The sequence below is a fragment of the Caenorhabditis remanei genome, chromosome III, assembly GCF_010183535.1.
Source record: "Caenorhabditis remanei strain PX506 chromosome III, whole genome shotgun sequence".
Taxonomy (NCBI): Eukaryota; Metazoa; Nematoda; class Chromadorea; order Rhabditida; family Rhabditidae; genus Caenorhabditis; species Caenorhabditis remanei.
In genome coordinates, this window is record NC_071330.1 from 1,555,814 (window position 1) to 1,575,815 (window position 20,002).

General features: G+C 38.2%; 5 protein-coding genes across 5 annotated transcripts; 3 read left to right on the top strand and 2 right to left on the bottom strand.

Annotated features, from left to right (window-relative positions):
* Positions 1-1,269: 1,269 nt before the first annotated feature.
* Positions 1,270-7,926, top strand: GCK72_008452 (uncharacterized protein; the record flags this gene model as incomplete). The annotated part of the gene is made up of 5 exons (XM_003098936.2): positions 1,270-1,404; positions 2,924-3,259; positions 5,632-5,908; positions 6,552-6,712; positions 7,780-7,926. The coding sequence occupies 5 exons, from the start codon at positions 1,270-1,272 to the stop codon at positions 7,924-7,926; spliced, it is 1,056 nt and encodes a 351-aa protein (XP_003098984.2).
* A 1,551-nt stretch (positions 7,927-9,477) lies between these two features.
* GCK72_008453 (uncharacterized protein) lies at positions 9,478-17,366 on the top strand (the record flags this gene model as incomplete). Its single annotated transcript, XM_053726837.1, has 7 exons — positions 9,478-9,903; positions 11,100-11,297; positions 11,343-11,484; positions 12,759-12,829; positions 13,553-13,895; positions 16,453-16,653; positions 17,242-17,366. The coding sequence occupies 7 exons, from the start codon at positions 9,478-9,480 to the stop codon at positions 17,364-17,366; spliced, it is 1,506 nt and encodes a 501-aa protein (XP_053586414.1).
* Positions 14,818-17,386, bottom strand: GCK72_008454 (uncharacterized protein; the record flags this gene model as incomplete). The annotated part of the gene is made up of 5 exons (XM_053726838.1): positions 14,818-15,012; positions 15,060-15,149; positions 15,942-16,198; positions 16,509-16,570; positions 17,295-17,386. The coding sequence occupies 5 exons, from the start codon at positions 17,384-17,386 to the stop codon at positions 14,818-14,820; spliced, it is 696 nt and encodes a 231-aa protein (XP_053586415.1).
* Positions 17,387-17,686: 300 nt separating this feature from the next.
* Positions 17,687-18,731, top strand: GCK72_008455 (uncharacterized protein; the record flags this gene model as incomplete). Its single annotated transcript, XM_003098913.2, has 3 exons — positions 17,687-17,767; positions 18,362-18,466; positions 18,663-18,731. The coding sequence occupies 3 exons, from the start codon at positions 17,687-17,689 to the stop codon at positions 18,729-18,731; spliced, it is 255 nt and encodes an 84-aa protein (XP_003098961.2).
* Positions 18,732-18,833: 102 nt separating this feature from the next.
* On the bottom strand, positions 18,834-19,385 carry GCK72_008456 (uncharacterized protein; the record flags this gene model as incomplete). The annotated part of the gene is made up of 2 exons (XM_003098909.2): positions 18,834-19,220; positions 19,272-19,385. 2 exons carry the CDS (start codon positions 19,383-19,385, stop codon positions 18,834-18,836), a joined length of 501 nt encoding a protein of 166 aa, XP_003098957.2.
* Between the last annotated feature and the right edge of the window lie 617 nt (positions 19,386-20,002).

The following is a 20,002-nucleotide window of genomic DNA, read 5'->3' on the forward strand; positions in this document are numbered from 1 at the left end:
TCTAATGATAATTTCTTGAAAATGTCATTTTTAGCAAGAATTCTAGGGTTTTATACAATTTTCCCTAGTTTTGACAAAGTTTTGTGGTTTTAAAACTTTAAGTCTCGGGATTTTTAGATTTTATCAAAATTTTTTGCAGATTTTGCTGAAAATTTTTTGCCGTTTTCAGACATTTTGGCAGATTTTCCATCAAAATTCCTTTTGAAAAGTGAAAATTCACATCAGAGCGCAGTTGCTTCATCCAGTTTTTCAAAACTGAGATTTTTATTCACTGAAAACTAAAGTGCGCTCCATTGAGATTCTCATATTGAGAATCTTCAAAAATCATAAATTCTATATTAAAAACTAGAATTTCAAGCTGATTTTTCGTGGAATTTCATCATTTTTGTGTAAAAAATGCAGGTTTCCTCATTTTTTGATGATTTTTGTAACAAAAACCTGTTCAAATTCTCAATAGAGCGAAATTGCATCATTGTATTTTAAAAAAACTTCATTTTTTTCCATTATTTCAGTTAATTTTCCCTCTCCTTGGTTGTATGTAAAGACCTATTTCAATTATCATTGTATTTCTCTGATTTTTCATATTTTAGGCTTATTCTAGAATTCAATTTTTATTCGTTTTTAGCTTATTTCCAGTGATTCCTTCCCCCTTCTCCCAAATCATGTGATATCCCTCTTGCCCAGTGTTTAACTAGTTTCTTCTGAAATTTTGTGCTGAAAATGTGTAGAAAATCATAGAAATTCATATGAAAACACTCAAAAACCCTGAAAAATACCAAAAAAAACGCGAATTTTCAGCCGGAAAGTGCTGATGGCCGAACTTTTTCTGCTTGGGTTTCTAGGCCACCAAGCACGACGACCGTGGAAGAACTTTTGAGATCGCTGGCCTAGAAACCCCAACTAGGCCACCAACATTTTTTCTTTTTTATGACTAAAAATTTGACTTTTTTGGAATTTTTTTTGTAAATTTTTTTATAATTTTCATCACATTTTGAATGCAAACTGATCCCCTGATTACTTTTTTTCAAAAATTTTATGAAATTTCACTACGAAATTTCCAGAAAAATGCTCAATTTCTACAATTCCGATTCCCCAGCCATTTTCACCCCGATTTTATTACTGGTTTTTAGTTTTATTCTTTAAAAAATCCGATTTTTCTTTATTTTCCAGTTTTTTTCACTATTTTTGGTCCAAAAACCATTTAAATACCTATTTTTCTGCTCTTTTTCACCAATTTTAACCCTAAAAACCACATTTTCAGCCCTAACAATGTCTGAAAGTGGACCATCTTCTTCCTCTACTCTCCCTCCACAATCTTCCCTGCCAACTGGACCGAATGTAGATCAAAAACCGTCGGTTTTGGTTCTCGGAATGGCTGGATCTGGAAAAACTACGTTTGTTCAGGTAAAAAAATAACCATTTTCAGCAATTTTAGGCTAAAAACCGCGTTTAAAATCAGATTTTTTGGCTGAAAATCGGCTGAAAATGAGTGAAATGGGCGTGGCTTATCTCGTTCTGCAATTCTGCCGCACAGTTTCATTTTTCACCGATTTTCGACCTATTTGAGTCAAAAAGCGCCGGAAATGTGCGGCAAAATTGCAAAAATGGGCGTGGTCTATTTTGAAATTAAATTTTTTATGCAATTCTGCCAATTTATAGTGTTTTAGGTTTTAAAAACTGCTAAAATTTGCAAAAATTGCAAAAAGTGGGCGTGGCCTATTTTCGAAATAACTGCGTTTTGCAATTTTGCCGCACAATCTCATTTTTCACCGATTTTCGACCTATTTGAGTCAAAAAGTGCCGGAAATATGCGGCGTAATTGCAAAAAGTGGGCGTGGCCTATTTTGAAATTAAATTTTTTATGCAATTTTGGCTATTCAGTAGAGCATTTTAGGCCCAAAAACTGATAAAACTGGCTGATAGTGGGCGTGGCCTATTTTCGAAATGACTATTATTGTGCAATTTTGCCGCACAATCTAATTTTTGATCGATTTTCGATATTTTAAAGTCAAAAGTGCTTTAGAAACATGCGGCAAATTGCAAAAATGGGTGTGGCCTATTTTTTGGATTCAAACGAATCGAAAAAGTACTGTATTCGGGTCGAAAAACTACCAGATCCTATCAAAATTTGGAAAAAAAAACGCGCCAGACGATTGAAAATCGCACTGTTTGACAGAATTTCTCGGAAAAAAAGTTGATTTTTACCGAGTTTGGTTGAAATCCGAAAAAATCAGCAAATTTTGGAAAAAACGCGTCACAGGCGCGCCTGATACGACTCCAAAATCCGAAAAGTTGACATTTTTAGGCACAAAAACCATCAAAAATCATCGATTTTTTTAACGCGTCCAAGGCGCGCCCGATACGCCTTAAAATTCGAAAAATTGATTGTTTTTATGGACAAAAACCAGACTTGTCAAAAATCGGGCCGGGCCGGGCCGGGCCGGGCCGAGATTTTTCTTGACCGGGCGGCCGGGCCGAAATTTCTCTTGGCCCGGTCTGCCCGGATTCAAAAATGGGAACCCATTTTTACCAAATTTTATTTGAAATTTTTAGAAAAAATAGAGTAAAAATGCTTAAATTATCATACACATTCACATTTTTCAGAAAATTTCAAAAAATTCCAAAAAAAATTCCTCAAAATGTTTCAAAACGAGCCGAGCGGGCCGGGCCGGGCCGGGCCGGGCCGAGATTTTTCCTGATTTCGGCCCGGCCCGGCCCGTGACAAGTCTGGACAAAAACATCATTAAGTTTTATTTTTAAAATTATTCGAAAAACGCGTCAAAGGCGCGCCTGATACGTCTTAAAAAATTGAAAAATTGATAATTTTTAGGCAAAAAAACATCAAATTTTATTTTTTAAAATTATATTTTCAAAAACGCGTCAAAGGCGCTCCAGCAGTCATCTTTCTAGTCCTTATTTTCAGCGCCTCACTGCCTTCCTTCACGCCCGTAAAACTCCACCATACGTGATCAATCTGGATCCGGCAGTGACAAAAGTACCGTACCCAGTGAATGTGGACATTCGGGATACTGTAAAATACAAAGAAGTGATGAAAGAGTTCGGAATGGGACCGAATGGAGCAATCATGACTTGTCTGAATCTGATGTGCACTCGATTTGATAAAGTCATTGAGTTGATTAATAAGAGATCAGACGACTTCTCAGTTTGTCTTCTCGATACTCCCGGACAGATTGAGGCGTTCACTTGGAGTGCAAGTGGATCGATTATTACCGATTCGTTGGCTAGTAGTCATCCTACTGTGAGTTTGTGTGTGGACATCTGGACATTTGGATGGAAAAACAGACGAAATCATACGGGCCGATCCGGGCCGATCCGGGCCGACGGTTTTTATTGAATAACTTTATTCAAAAAACTCATATCGGGGTGGTTAATAGCTCAAAAGATAGGTATTTCGGCCTGCCATCAGACAAAATCAAACCAAATTTCGCAGAACATCCACAGAGGCCCCGGGCCGGCCCGGACACTTTTGCCCGGCGCGGGGCCTCTGTGGATCTTCATGGAAGTTTGTTTTGCTTTTGTCTGATGACAGGTCGAAATACTCATCTTTTGAGCTATTAACCAACCCGATACGATTTTTTTGAAGAAAGTTATTCAATAAAAACCGTCGGCCCGGATCGGCCTGGATTGCAAGTATGCACGAAATCTAGTCATAGAGATAGTTTTGCGAAAAAAAAGGAGACATGACAGTTGGGAAGACATCTGGATATCTGGATATACAGACAAACAGATAGACATCTGGGCATCTCGAATGAGAGACAGAGGAACATTCGGAAATCTCAATGGATAGACATAAAAACATTTTTACATCTGGACATCAAGATTTACAGACAGACAGACAGACAGACAAGCATAATTTCCAGAAATGGTACGCAAAATTTAGAAGATTTTGATTATATTTCAAAACTTTCTGAAAATTTTCAAGAAAAACCCCAAAAAAGTCAAAACTGTCCACATAGCCCTTAACTAGACATACGTATCAGAGTTGTCCGGAATCCGGATTCCGGAATTCCGGGTTTTTTTGACATTCCGGATTCCGTATTCCGGAAAATGTAAAATCTCATTCCGGTTCCGGATTCCGGATTCCGGAAACTTAAAAATGGGATTCCGTACAACTCGGATACGTATACAGGACACTTCAAGAAAAATCGGAAATTTCTGCGATTTGTTTCATACTATCGTCAAAAATGTGGTCGTTTTTGTATCGAATTACGCATTTTCAAGCAATTTTCCACCTGCGCAATCGAATCTGCTTTTTAAAATGTCTAAAACTACGGTAGCTCAATTTTTCGACTTACAAGGGAACTCCTTTCAGAAACTGTTTGAGAATTTGCTGAAAATTGGTTCATAGGTAGTTTCGACCTTTCTGAATACGATGACAACAAAAGCTAGTGCCCCTTCCTGCTCCGGAGCTCAAAAAACGAGCTCGAAACTTGCTCCGCCCGATTTCGCACTCTTGTCACTCCCTTCCGGGCGGTATTTTTTCTGTGGCTTCGGTGGCCAAGTGGTAGTGGGCGGCGCGGCAGTTGGAGAGTCCGGTGTTCGACTCTCTCCCCCGATGATGTTTTTTTGTTTTTTTATTTTGGAAGACGGGGGGGGGGGGGGGGGTTAAAACTGTGTGTCAGAAATATGTTTCTTGAGCTTTTCCAGTCCATACAGACCGTCTACAACATTTTGAGAAAAAAAATTTCAAGAAAAGTAACTTTTCTGTGTCCACTTCGGAAAAGTTACTTTGAAAAGCTCAAGAAACATATTTCTGACACACAGTTTTAACCCCCCCCCCCCGTCTTCCAAAATAAAAAAACAAAAAAACATCATCGGGGGAGAGAGTCGAACACCGGACTCTCCAACTGCCGCGCCGCCCACTACCACTTGGCCACCGAAGCCACAGAAAAAATACTGCCCGGAAGGGAGTGACAAGAGTGCGAAATCGGGCGGAGCAAGTTTCGAGCTCGTTTTTTGAGCTCCGGAGCAGGAAGGGGCACTAGCTTTTGTTGTCATCGTATTCAGAAAGGTCGAAACTACCTATGAACCAATTTTCAGCAAATTCTCAAACAGTTTCTGAAAGGAGTTCCCTTGTTAAATTATTCTCGAAAGAAGTCGGGATTTTTTGAAATTTTTCTCTCGAAAAAGTCCATACTTGTCAACCGGGCCGAAACGGGCCGGCTCGTAACTCGTGTCAAACTCAATGTTATGAGCTGAAAAATATACCAAAATGTAGATCTCGACGAGTTCTATCTTTGTGACCCACTACGGGCCGGAAGGCTATTCGTTAATATGCCGCGGGCCGGGCTAGAATGACTTTTTTGGCCATTTTCGCGTTTTTGGGCACTTCTTCCCGGCCCGCGGCACAATAACGAATAGCCATCCGGCCCGTAGTAGGTCACAGGCATAGAACTCGTCTAGATCTACATTTTGGTATATTTTTCAGATCATAATATTCATTTTGACGCGAGTTTCGCGCCGGCCCGTTTCGGCCCGGTTGACAAGTATGAAAAAGTCAAATTTTTGACAGGCATTCGGAATTAGAAAAAGTTAGAAAAATCATCAAAAAATTTTCACGTTGCCGATAAAAATTCAAAAAATTCAAAAAAAATTTCAAAAAATTGGCAGGTCGTGATGTACATTGTCGACTCGGCTCGTGCCACCAACCCGACCACATTCATGTCGAATATGCTCTACGCGTGCTCCATTCTCTACCGTACCAAACTTCCATTCATCGTCGTCTTCAACAAATCAGACATTGTAAAACCGACGTTCGCACTGAAATGGATGCAAGACTTTGAGAGATTCGATGAGGCACTCGAAGACACTCGATCCAGTTATATGAATGATTTGAGTCGTTCGTTGAGTCTCGTCTTGGATGAATTCTATTGTGGATTGAAGACTGGTAGGCGGGGTTACCAGGGATGAAAAAAACGGAAATTCCGAATTTTCCGACATTTTTGGGAAAAAAACTTTACTAGGGAAGGCATCCAGGTGACCGCGGAGTTATGGAACGTGACCTATACCATTGGAAAGCTGTTTGCTTTCGGAAAATCGGTATTTCAAGTTTAGTCGAAATCAATAAATATGCATTAAAAACCAAAAAAAAAATCGGTAAATTTTGACACAGATGTGACGTTTTGGCACCGTTCACGTTGGTTTTGCAGCAATTTCTTTTGATTCCGCACAATTTCCTTTTCTTATCATCATGAAAATATATGAAATTTCGAAAATTTAGGAACTAACTAGGGAAATCAGCTTTCCAATGATATATATCACGTTCCATAACTCCACGGTCATCTGGAGGCCTTTTCTTAAATTTTAGTTCCAAAATTTCCGAAATTTCAAATAGTTTAGTGATGATTAAGAAAATTTGTGCAGAATCAAAGTAAATTGCTGCAAAACAAAATGTTCAAGATTTATACAATTTTTAGTTTTTACTGCATATTTATTGATTTTGAGTAAACTGGAAAAGTTATAATTTCCGAAATTTCAAGTTACAGAAATAGGGGTTACTGTAGTCGTGCAATTACTGTAATCATTTTCAGTGTGTGTCAGTTCTGCGACTGGAGAAGGATTCGATGATGTGATGACAGCGATTGCTGAAAGTGTTGAGGCATACAAGAAGGAATATGTTCCGATGTATGAAAAGGTTTTGGCAGACAAACGACAGATGGATGAAGTGGAGAAAAAGAAGCGGGAGGAGGAGGTATAGTTTTACAAGGGAAAAATTTCAGATTTTCGAAAAAAAAAATCAAAATCTTTCGAAAAAATCAAGGTTCACCTCAAAATAACAATTTTTAAGTAAAAACACAGTAATTTTTGGTTTCAGAATTGCAAAAATTGGATTTTTATACAAAAAGTTGGAAATTTTGAAAAATGGTCAACTTTAGCCTGGAGAAGTGAAAAAGGGAGCTTGATTTAAAACAAAATCCCATATTTGTCATTCAAAAACTGCACCAAAGAAAGTAGGCGGAGCCTGAGCAGATTTTTCTGAAAAAAAACTGAAATTCTTTTTAAAAAATTATGATTTGTCTCAAAATTACAGTTTTTTTCAAGTAAAAAACAGTAAATTTTGGTTTCAGAATTGCAAAAACAGTAAATTTTTACACGACAAAAAGAAACAGAAATTGTTGGTAATTATGGGCGGAGCTTCTAATTAAAATCAAGTCGATTTTTGCTTTGAAAACACGATTTTTAAAATCAAAATTCCATATTTTTCATTGTTTTTCGTTCTAAATCTAAAAACAAAAGTAGGCGGAGCCTGAACAGACTCCGCCCACCAGTCGAGATTCTATCCTGAAAAAATGTGGTTCCTACCGGTTTATTCAACTATGTTCGCTATTTTTGCTCTGAAAATTTGGATTCCAGGTGTAAAAATGTAAAAATCTTCATTTCTTCACATTTTTATTATAAATTTGTCTTAAAATTACAGTATTTCAAAGTGAAAAAACAGTAATTTTTATGTCAGAATTTCAAAAATTGCATTTTTACACAAAAAAAAACCAGATTATAGTTTCTCCGTAGAATTTTTACCCATTTCGTGAATAAAGAAGTGGGCGGAGCTATACGGCCCTGAACAGACTCCGCCCACCAGTCGAGATTCTATCCTGAAAACAGTGAAAACACCGTTTTTTTTCAACTATTTTCGCTATTTTTGCTCCTAAAATTAGGTTTCCAGCTGTAGAAATGTAAAAATCTCAATGTCTTCACATTTTTCCTAAAAAATCTGTCTTAAAATTATCAAAAATCTACTTAAAAGCCTTAAATTTCCAGGCTCTAAAAGGAAAACCGGTGCACGACTTGAAGAAATCAACTGGCGACGAGGACGACGATTTGGATCTCAATACGAAAGTGGACCGTATTCATTTGGGAGGTGTCGATGAGGAGAATGATGAGGATGCCGAGTTGGAGAGACACTGAAATTCTGGAATTTTTTGAAAAAATTCCTGATTTTTCATATTTTTTTGTCAATTTTTTCCTCGAATCCCTTTTTTTTCCTGTTACGAAATTCTCAAATTTTGAAAAATTGTTTTTGATTTTTTGATTTTTCGTTCATTTTCCATCCCCCTGTTTTCTGATTTTCATCTTTTTTCCGGCTATTTTTTTCTTAAAATTCCCTATTTTCCCCTCATTACCGAATCTCCATTCTAAATTATCCCCCCGTTGTTCTCATTTTGTTGTGTTCTTTTTTTCCCCACTTTTTCTTCATTTTTCTCGCCCCAATTTACTTGATTTTGATATTGTTAATTTGCATAAAAAACATGTTGTTCTGAAATTCAATTTTTAAATTTTTTAATGGATTTTAAGGTTTTTGAACCTTATTTTGTTATATTTTTCATTAAAATTAATTATTTGTCAGTAAAAAACGCAGAGAAATTCCAGATTTCAATTACTGAAAATCTATTTTTTTTTAATTTCAGTCGAAGCTCCGCCCACTTTTTGCTATTTGAATGTTCTGTGCTGAAGTTTTAAAATTTAAGTTTTTTGTGAAAATCTACAGATAAATTATGAGAAAAAACTGAACATTGTTTTTGGAAGAAACTTATTTTTCGAGCTCAAAATGATAATTTTCGAATTTTTCAAAAGTTTTTAATGACCTATTCTGGAGGTAGCAAAAAAAAGCAAAAAACTTCTTTTTTTTGCTTCTAGTAAAACATAGTTTTTTTCTTTTTTGCTACCTCCAGAATAGGTCCATAAGCTTGTAATTATGATTTCATTGGCTGAAAAATTTGAACTGAAATTTTGAACGAAATTTTGAATTTTTTCCCAAAAATGTCGAATTTTTGACTATACTTCAGAATTCAATCAAAAGATAGTTATGCGTCAAAAAATTGAAATTTTTAATGTAAAATTTCAAAAAATTTGGTGAAAAATAGGTACCTTTTTTTGAAGCCGGGCCTAGAAAATTAATCTATCGGCCGGGCCGTAAATTTGCAAGTATGTAAAAATCAGCTTAAAGCTTGAAAAATCTGGAAATTTCAAGAAAAACAGTTTTTCCTCATTTTTCAATAAAACTTTGTAGATTCATATTTTGCGTCAAAAAAAAACCCGAAAATCCTCAAATTTAAGAGAAATACTGAAACGAGGGGCAGACCCTAATAAGCTCCGCCCACGTTTTCCTTGAAATTCAGGAAAATAAATTTCTATTCTAAATTTCCGAAATCCGTAGAAAATTGCCGAAAAATGACACCAGAATCGTTAAATTTCACAGAAAACTCCAGAAATGGGCGGAGCCTAAACAGTAATTTCAAATCCGGTTTTACATTTTAAAGTTTTCCGAAAATTGTGATAAAATGACTGAAAATGACGGAAAAATCAAGTTTTTCCGAATAAGCTCCGCGCATTTTATCTCAAATTCCAAAAAACGGAAAAACTGCAAAAATGGGCGGAGTCTAATAAACTCCGCCCCTTTTTCCAATCTCAAATCCGATTTTCATTCAAAATTCCAACTTTTCCAGAACCGTGGGAAAAATGCCGGAGAAGACGTTTCACAAAGCGCAAACGATCTTCGAGAAGGCGTCCGGAGTTCCATCAATCGTCGAAGCCGTCCAATTCCACGGTATCCGAGTGACAAAGAATGACGCATTGCTGAAAGAAGTATCCGAATTGTATAAATCGTCGAATCTTGATGAACTCGTTCACAACTCTCATCTAGCTGCTCGCCATCTTCAAGAAGTTGGTCTAATGGATCATGCCGTCGCACTGATTGACACTTCTGCCACGTCGAAAGAGGGATACGTCGTCAATTTCTTGGTTCGAGAGCCCAAATCATTTACTGCTGGAGTCAAGGCGGGTGTTTCGACGAATGGAGATGCTGATGTCAGTTTGAGTGCCGGAAAACAGAGTGTTGGTGGAAGAGGAGAGGCCGTACAGACACAGTATACTTATACTGTTAAGGTTAGTTATTGGTGGATAGGTGGATAGTGGAAAAAAACTGGAAAAACTGAAATTTTTCATGAAAACGAGTTTTTTTCGATTGAAACTGCGTTTTTATGGCTGAAAAATGCGCGAATTTGAAATTTTCAGAAGTTAGGTATAGTGGGAAAAAGCTGAAATTTTGGTAAAAACGAGATTTTTTCTATTGAAAATACGTTTTTATGGCTGAAAAATTACGCAAACCCGTAATTTACTGAGAAAAAAAGAGTTTCGATGAGATTTTCAGAAGTTAGGTATAGTGGGAAAAAGCTGAAAATCTGAATTTTCGATAAAAAAAACTAGTTTCTTTGATGGAAAATACGTTTTTTTCGGCTGGAAAAGATGCGCCTGCTCGAAATTTTCAGCAAAAAAGAGTTTAGCTGGAATTTCAGAAGTTAGGTATAGTGGGAAAACACGGAAATTTGTATTTAAAAACTGTATTTTAGCGATGAAAAGTACGTTTTTTATGGGTGAATGAATTCGCGAATTTCAAATTTCCAGAAAAGAAATGATTTTCGCTGGAATTTCAGAAGTTAGGTATAGTGGGAAAAATCTGAAATTATTGATAAAAAACGAGATTTTTTTGATTGAAAATGCGATTTTATTGCTGAAAAAATAGGCGATTCAAAAATTTCCAGAAAAAAAGAGTTTCGCTGATTTTCAGAAATTAGGTATAGTGGGAAAAAGCTGAAATTTTGATTTTAAAAAAACCATTTTTTGATGGAAAATGGGTTTTTATGGCTGAAAAAATGCACGAGTTTGAAATTTCCAGAAAAAAATAGTTTCGTTTAAATTTTCAGAATATAGGTATAGTGGAATTGAAGATCTGAAAAATCTGAAATTTTCAATTGTAAAATTTTTTTTGAACTTGCAAAATGCAATGCAGCTACGAAAAGAGATTGAAAACTAATAAGTTTCCAGAAAAATTTGAGTCTGGACAGACGTTAGTAAAACTGTAACACGATAGCTGAAAATCATAGAGACTGTCGTGCCCCCGCTAATATCCGGAGCAGATTCCCCTGGAAATTTTCCCCTGGGACGTTTCAGAACCATGAGATTTGGAAAAACCTGGCGTGCCGCGGACGCGTTTTTTGAATAAAAACGGATGTTTCAACCGGAAGAAAGACATTCGGACAAACAGACAGATTTCTTCTAATGAATTCTCTCTCTGATTTCAGGGTGACCACTGTTTCAACATATCGGCCATTAAACCATTCCTCGGATGGCAGAAATATTCGAATATCTCGACAACTCTCTACCGTTCACTCGCTCATATGCCATGGAATCAATCGGATGTCGACGAGAACGCCGCGATTTTTGCGTATAACGGACAAATGTGGGATCAAAAGTTGTTGCATCAGATTAAATTGAATGCGGTATGAAATCGAATGGAGGTATTCCAGAAACAACAGGAATTTCAGATCTGGAGAACACTTCGAGCCTCCCGAGACGCCGCATTCTCAGTTCGTGAACAGGCTGGACACACGTTGAAGTTCTCAGTGGAGAATGCGGTCGCTGTGGATACGAGAGATCGACCGATTCTTGCAAGTCGTGGAATTCTTGGTGCGGATTTGCGTCAAAAGTCATAGATACCTGTTGAAATCACCTAAAAATTGCCCGAAAATTCCCAAATTTAAGAGAAAATCTGCAACAGGGGGCGGAGTCTAATAAGCTCCGCCCCCATACTTGCAACGGGCCGGGCCGAGTAGAGAATTTTCACTGACCCGCTCGGCCCGGGTCACAGTACATAAGCTTGAAAATTTTTTTGAAATTTTTTTCGATTTTTCTGCAAAAAAGTCGATTTATCGACTATCTTTTTACATATCGATAAAACACGAGCTTATATAGAATTTTTGACCATTTTTAATGAAAATTTGAATAAATTTCGAAAAATTTTGTGAAAAAAAGTTCACATTTTTTGGCTCCGGGCCGGGCCGATATTTTGCAAGTCTGGTCGTGGAAACCTGTTTAAATCACCTAAAAATTGAACGAAAATCCCAAAATTTGAGAGAAAACTGCTTATTAGGCTCCGCCCCTCTTTCTTTTCAAACTTTTCGGAAGATAGTGAAAATTACTTTTTTTTTAAAGCTTAAAATTTACAACATTGTTGAAAAGAAAGACTGCAAAAAGGGGTGGAGTCTAATAAGCTCCGCCTACTTTTCCGTATAAAGTTTATCAAAAAACTGTAATTCCAGCCGGACACAGCTTTTCTGAACAGTCTCGGAACAAATTCAACTGAAAGTGGGCGGAGCCTTACTAGCTCCGCCCCATTTTTTTGGCTCAAGCACTCGAGAAATCATTGTTTTTTTCACTGAGGTTTTCTATTAAATTTTTTTGAAAATTTAAGATTTTTTGCCTCAAAACCGACTGAGTTTGAGAATTTTTCAATGATTTTCCAATGAAAAACTGTAAAAACCACGATTTTCAGCTCAATTTCCATGAATTCGAGTCAGAAACAATAAATTCTGGTGATTTTTGTCTGAAATAGTTTCATTTTTTCCAAATTTTTAGCTTAAATTGTTTAAAATCGATGATTTTTGACACAATTTTCGTCACTTTCGAGGGAAAAAGAACGCTCAAAATTCACGATTTTTGGCTCAATTTTTCCACTTTTCTCCTGGACGTTCTGAACCCAGACGTTTACAAATGGGATACTGTGGAAAAGGGGCGGGGCTTAGAGGAAAGGGCAGTTGTTTAGAAAATATGAAAATGTGCCATTTTCAATGACAGTTTTGATCAGTTCTGTAAATAGAATGCATTTTTTCGATTTTCTCCGTGTTTAGATAACGGATTATTCCCCTATCACTCAAATATTCCTCACAATTATTTTCTTGCAGCCCGTTTCACTCAAGAGTTCGCCGGTCTGTTTGGTGATGCGTCGTTCCTCAAGAATACATTGGATTTGCAGGTTTGTTAGGCTGGCGTGCCTTGGGGCGCGTTTTCCTGTTCCGCACAGATTCAGATAGCGCAGAATGATCTGTAGTTTCACTGTAAATAGGAAGAGTCTGGGGCGCCTTCGGCGCATTTTTTTGATTTCAAATTTTTTTTTAATTTCAAAAAAAAAGAGTTAATTTTTACCTAAAAATCGTGGTTTTCAGCATTTTTAATATAAAAAATACTCAAATTATTAGAATTCGAACGCGTCAAGGGCGCCGTTGACGCGTTTTCTTACATTTCGCAATGAGTGAAGCTCCGCCCACATTCAAATCATTATAACGGGAAATTTCTGTAATTTTTCATTGAAAATTCGAGATTTTCAGCATTTTCATTGCTAAAATTACTGAAAACACAGAAATGTGATTAAGTCTGGGGTACCTTCGGCGCGTTTTCGGAAATTTTGTTATTGCAATTTTCAGCATTTTTTAAAATAATTACTCAAATCATTGAAATCTAAACTGGTCTGGGGTGCCTTGAGCGCGTTTTCTGCGATTTTTCAATGCCAATATTCTTCGAATTATCAAAACTTTCTCAAAAACTCGTAACAAACTCAACTGGGGTGTCTATGGCGCGTTTTCTGATAGAAAACGTAAATTGAAGCTCCGCCCCTTTTTGCTTCAAACCGCGGTACTTTTATTCTGAATTTCAGCAAATAATCGCACATTTCCCTCTAATTTCTATAAAATATTTCCAGGCAGCCGCGCCTCTTCCCCTCGGATTCATCCTCGCCGCCTCATTCCAAGCGAGACATTTAAAAGGAACCGGTGAACGAGAAGTGCATATTCTTGATCGATGCTATCTCGGCGGTCAACAAGATATTCGTGGATTCGGACTCAACACAATCGGCGTCAAAGCTGATAACAGTTGTCTTGGAGGCGGAGCTTCACTCGCCGGCGTCGTTCATTTGTACCGTCCGTTGATTCCGCCAAATATGTTGTTTGCTCACGCGTTCTTGGCGTCTGGAAGTGTCGCGTCGGTTCATTCGAGGAATATTGTACAGCAATTGCAGGATACACAAAGAGTTTCGGCTGGATTTGGTAAGGGAAAAATGCGTTTTTTCGAAAAAAAAAAGATCACCAAATCCCTTGGCTGGAGTGCCTTTGACGCGTTTTTGTCTGAAAAACACACAATTTGTACCTTCAAGAGGGTCTGTCTGTGTGTCCATGAATCCACTTGCTTCCAAAATCTGGCGCACCTTTGACGTTTTTTTTGTTATTGACTCCCAATACTGCCTACGATACAGAAAACGCGCCAAACGTGCGCCAGCTGTCCCAATTCCAAAGAGAAACAGAGCTTTGGGGTGAAATATCGATAAAGGACGTTTCGAAACTGAGACGTTCTGAAACCAGGAAGTTCTGAAACTGAGAAATTTTGGAACAGTGACGTTTCGAAACCGTGACTTCTCGAAACAGGAAAACTTTAAGCCCAGAAATTGAACCATTCTGAAACTGGGACATTTCAGAACTGCTTGAAACCAGATTTTCCAAAATCGAATTATATTGATTATCAGACATTTCTATGCCGAGATGAATCGGAAACAAAATTATTTTGGTACCAGAAATCTCTGGATCATCCTAAAAATTCCATTAAAAAACCTAATTTTCGAACAAATTTTAGTCAAAATCTCACATTTCCGGACATCCGGACGAAAATACTTACAGACAGATGAAGAAATAAGAAATGCTAGCGAACCAACCGAATTTTGAGTAATTTTTCAGTCAAATATTACCGAAACCTTTGAAATCTTCAGAATTTCTACTTGGACCGTTTTTGGCTGAAGTTTTTATGTGAAAAAGATTAAAAATTTGAAAAAATCTTAAAATTTGGGATTTCGAGCACTTTTGGGTAACATTTGCTGAAATCCAGACAAAATCTGCACTTCTGACATTCCGAAAATAAGAAAAAGACAAATTTTACAATTAATAAATTCATTCCAAAGCATCATTAAATCCTATTAAATCAATCAATGACAATAGTCGAGTTATGATGCATTCCATCTCCGCCTCCTCCTTCCATTTTCACCTCCATCTCTGTTTCATCCTGATCGAGTTCAATTTCCGGACGGAACACAAGTTTCATAGTCCTTCTATTTGTCGATGGACCTGGAGTGGCAAAGATATGTTTGCAGAACTTCTCGGTCACGAGTTTTCGAAACTGAAAACTTTGGGAGCTCTGGGAGGTATTGAGATTGTGTGAGATACCTCCTTGATACTCTCCCCCACATTTTTCTGATCGAATGGGCTGATTCCGCCGACGATGAGAGAGGGCTCGACTTCAGGGTTCATGGCTTGCTGGAAATCAGAGCTACAGTAACCTGATTACGGTAGTTAGATCTTCAAAACCCTATGAAGGACCTGGTTATGATAGCTCCAAGATACTGTAACCCGAAGGATCGAATCGAAAGATATCCGGGGTTCACCTACAGTAACCTGGTTGGTTACAGTACTCTAGAAGAGTACAGTAACCTCCTGGTTAAGCGGCAATCCCAGGATCTGGTTACTGTACTTTTGGGTTTCCGTAATCATACCGATTCTAAAACTACAGTAACCTTGGTATGTATGGATCTACCCACGAAAAAAACTTGTACCATTTAATGCAATTTAATTCTATTCACGAATGCAATTTAATGCATTTTTTGCATTTTTGTGCCATAAAAATGCATTATTTTGCGTTCGTGGGTAGGCAAGTTTTCTTCGTGGGTAGATCCAGTAATCTTTCGGATGCAGACCATTGAGGTTACTGTAGGTCCCAGAATAGTTTTCGGTCATATCCCCCTTGATGAATACAGTTGTCTCCAAAATGCTATGAAGGAACTGGTTACGGTACCTTTAGGATACTGTAGACTGACGGACCGAATCGAAAGATATCCGGGTTTTGGATCCCTCGAGCACATTGTAGCCGTAGGATAACTTCCGATCCTAGCTTACTGGCTACAGTATACCATAGGTACAGTAATCCGATCCTCGATTACTTTACTCAAATAATAGATCAGAGCTACAGTAATCGTCTAGAGCACTGAACCACTGGCTACCGTAGTCTCAGGATAGCTACAGTACCCCGATTCAGGATCACCCTATTCTCACCCTTATCGCCCGTTTTCTTCTCAAATCTTCTACATCCAAGCAATGCGGACCGATAGTTCTTCTAATCTTCATTTTTGGTGTCGGAGTTGGAGTCGCCGATTGAACGGGACCCAGACGACCGTGTGGCTGAAAATATCCATTAGGAAGCCACGCCCACTTTTCGGCGTACCTTCGGAGTCTGTTTTGGAGTCGAAAACGTGGAATGTCTGCCAACAGACTCGCTTCTGATTCTGCTCCGATCGGCGGCGTGGTGAGGTCTGAAAGCCGGGTTACTGTAGGAACTACCGTATCAATTCGGTTACAGTACGCTTTAGTCACCTACAGTAATCCGTGGACTCACCCTGTCAATGACATTTCTCGCTGCTACTTTGCAAAATAACTTAATTTTCGCGTTTTTTTGTGAAAATGAAGAGTTTTCAAATAGAAAATTGGCATTTTTTTTCCGTTACAGACAGGCGGCCACGTTTTTAAAGAAATGTCAAGATTCTTTAGACATTCCATATGGTTTCAGACGGATTTATAGACCTAGTTCTCAGAGAATGCTTTCTGTTGGACACACGGACAAACAGACCGACTGGAGAAGACGCGATTTCTGGACATCTGGACAAACAGACAGACATTCAGGCGATCTGGAAATCTAAATTTGACAAATTTCATGTGAAATTTGTCCTAAATTGTCTTCGTCTCCGGACATTCGGACACACCGATATGAGTACGTCTGGACAGACCGACATCTGGATAAACAGAGGAAAAAACGGCGTTTTTCGACGAAAAATTCTAACTTTCCAGCAGTTTATAATCGGATTTTGAGTTTTGCTCAAATATGTCTGAAACATTTGATATCTTCAATTGTCAACAGATCGCATTTTAGGAGGAAAAAATTTGAAAAATCTGAATTTTTGGGATTTTGAGCAAGGGCATCATGTGGTTAAGGTTAGCAGCTACCAATCTGACAACGAGGGTCTGAGTCCGCATGCTAGCAAATTTTTTTGCATTTTTGAAAAAAAAAATGAAATTGAAACCGCCGGCCTAGAAATCCAAACCGAAAAGTTCGGCCACCAGCACTTTAGAGCATTTTTCTGTCTGAAAATTCGATTTTTTTTTCTGAAATTTTTCATAGTTTTTGAGTATTATAATAAGGGTGTCCATTTATTTCTGCACTCTCATTCCATTTTCATCCATGTGGACATCTGGACGAACAGACAGACATCCGGATTGAAAAATAAATAGAAATTAGTCAATCCAAGCCGATTCATCAAAAAAATGTATGAAATTTTTCGCAATTTTTCATCATTTTCAGGTCTCGCATTCGTGTTCAAGAGCATCTTCCGACTCGAGCTCAACTACACGTACCCACTGAAATACGTGCTCGGCGACTCGATTATGGGCGGTTTCCATATCGGAGCAGGCGTCAATTTCTTGTAGAATCCCAATTCTTCCACCATAATTCCACCACGAATTTTTCAAAAATCACAGATTTTTCCAAATCATTTTATTATTTCCTTTATTGTTTTTTTGTAATAGTGAAACCTGTGCTAGATCCGTTTTTTTTCAATTTTCTAGGCCCTAAATAGCCTTTTTTGTCGTCTAGGAGACCCCTTTTTTCAGTTTAAAAATGAACTTTTTTCGATTTTTCACATCAATTTTTTTGTATTTTTTTGCCAAATAATCGATTTTACTCATTCATTTTTATCTGTTTTTTCACTCATTTTTCAGATTCCAATTCCAGAATTTCAGGGAACAAAATGAGCCTTCGAAAGATCAACTTCGTCACTGGAAACGCTGGAAAATTGCGAGAAGTTAAGGAGATTTTGAAGAATTTTGAGGTAAATAGAGAGTCTCGAAGCGAAAATTACAGTAATCCGTTAAAAAACGTTGAAAATTTTTGAAAAAGGGTGAAAAATCGTGCTTTTAGTCGAAAATTGAGTAAAACCTGGATCTCGACACGAAAACTACAGTAACCCAAACAAAATTTTCTCAGTTTTTGAGCTAAAAAGTCAAGTTTTAGGGTCCCGACACGAAAACTACAGTAACCCCCGATTTAAAGACGCATAGATCATAATTATACTTTTCTGAAAGCTCTCGGTGAGGTGAATACGAATTCTTGAGAATTTTCAGCTTAAAATGTGCATTTTTCAGTCAAAAATCGCTTCGATGCGGTTCGGAGTTTAAATTTCTGAAATCAGCTCACTTTGAGCTTCAAAATGAGTACCGCCTTGGGTCTCGGAGCGAAAATTACAGTAGCCCTCTATTTAAAGCTATTTAAAGGCGCACGGCCTGTCAAAACTTAGTTTTCCAGTCTAAAATCGCAATTTCCGCCCATTTTTTCATGAAAATCGCAAAAATCAATGAAGGTTACTGTACATTTCGTGGCAAGACCCATATATCCCCAAAAATCGATTTAAAAAATCATTTTTCAGGTAACCAACGTGGATGTGGACCTGAACGAATATCAAGGAGAGCCGGAATTCATTGCGGAGCGAAAGTGTAAAGAGGCCGTCGAAGCGGTGAAGGGACCCGTCTTGGTAGGGAGAGAAAATCGATAATTTGAATGGGAAATTTGAGATTTTGGTGGGAAAATGTATATGCGCTCCATTGAGAAACGTACACGCTACGCGACCGCGCCGCCTCTAACACAATCAATAATTCCCCCTCCACTGATAGCAACACACGCTACGCGACCGCGTCGCTCCCCATCTTCTTAGCGAAATCAATATTCAGCGCTCCACCGAGAATCGTACACGCTACGCGACCGCAACGCATGAAAATCAATACAAACAATTATCATAAGCTTCTTTATTCGGTATCATTTAGAAAATAACACAAGAAATTAGGAGAAAAGAAGACTTATGACCAAAAAAAAGAAGGTTTTCAATCAGAAATTATGGAGATTCAGTTGTTTCCCTCGAAGATCTCCTTTGGTGGATGAACCCATCCATCGGCCTCATCGAAGAAGTTGGCCTCTGGTTTACACTCGACTCCAAAGTAGGCGGCGATCTCCTCAATTGACAAAACCTCGACCTTCTTCGCAATGACGAATCCGATGCAGTGCATGAAGTCGGTGCACTCCAAGAAGTTGGCCAACTCGATGATCGACTTGAGCTCATCGAGATCCATAGCATTCGCCTCTGGGAAGTCCTCTGGCTTCGTGTCCCATGAGTCTTCAGCTGGCTTGATGTATTTCAGAATATGAGAGAACAAGAATTCCCCTGATTTCTGTGGGAATGGAATATCGATTGGAGCGTCTACAATCGTATCCTCGGTTTCCCAATTGGCATTCTAAAAGAGAATATTGATTAATTATTGATTTTTGGTTTTTTTTAAACTTACATCTGCCTCGATGGCTCTTGCAATAGCCGGACACTTTTTGATCACTTCTCCACATTTGAGATCCAAAGGCTTATCAGAGTCCTTGAAGTTGATTTTGATCTCAGTAACTGGCATGACTACAGTAGTCGTGAGAACTTGGGGAAATACGGGAGTATGGGGAGGGATGGGGGGTTGGGGGATAGACAAGACAAGAGAGCACAAAGTCACCACAAATCGAGAAATGAGATGAGATGAATGAGATGGATATCCAGTCGACGACTCGCCTTATATAGGAGAGGACAGATGTGTACGCAGCTTGGGTCTCGAGTGGAAATTCTTGAGAGAGGATTCTGGGAAGATAGCTTATGGGAATCAACTCGATATTATTGAGTGAGGGGGTGAAGAGGGGGAAAGGGAAGATCGAGATTTAGGAGATGATCTAACTGTAGATCTCGGTGAGAACCGACCGAACCCTGAAATGCTCGTTGATCTTAGACCGTAACAGTCCGGAATCTAGTCCGGAAACAAGAGCCAACAATGGTTTTCACGGATTTCAGTGGGAATTCCTATCCTCCAGAATTCCGACTTCCGGGTTTTTTATTGCTTCCGATTTCCGGAAAAGGAATTTTCACTTTCATGCAACTCTGGTAGCTTCGTAATCATCATCACTGCGGCTTGAGATAGTATAGAGTCTTGGTCAATCGACATGAGCTCAACGTGACGAATGTCGTCAGTTTCCGGGTATTCCATGA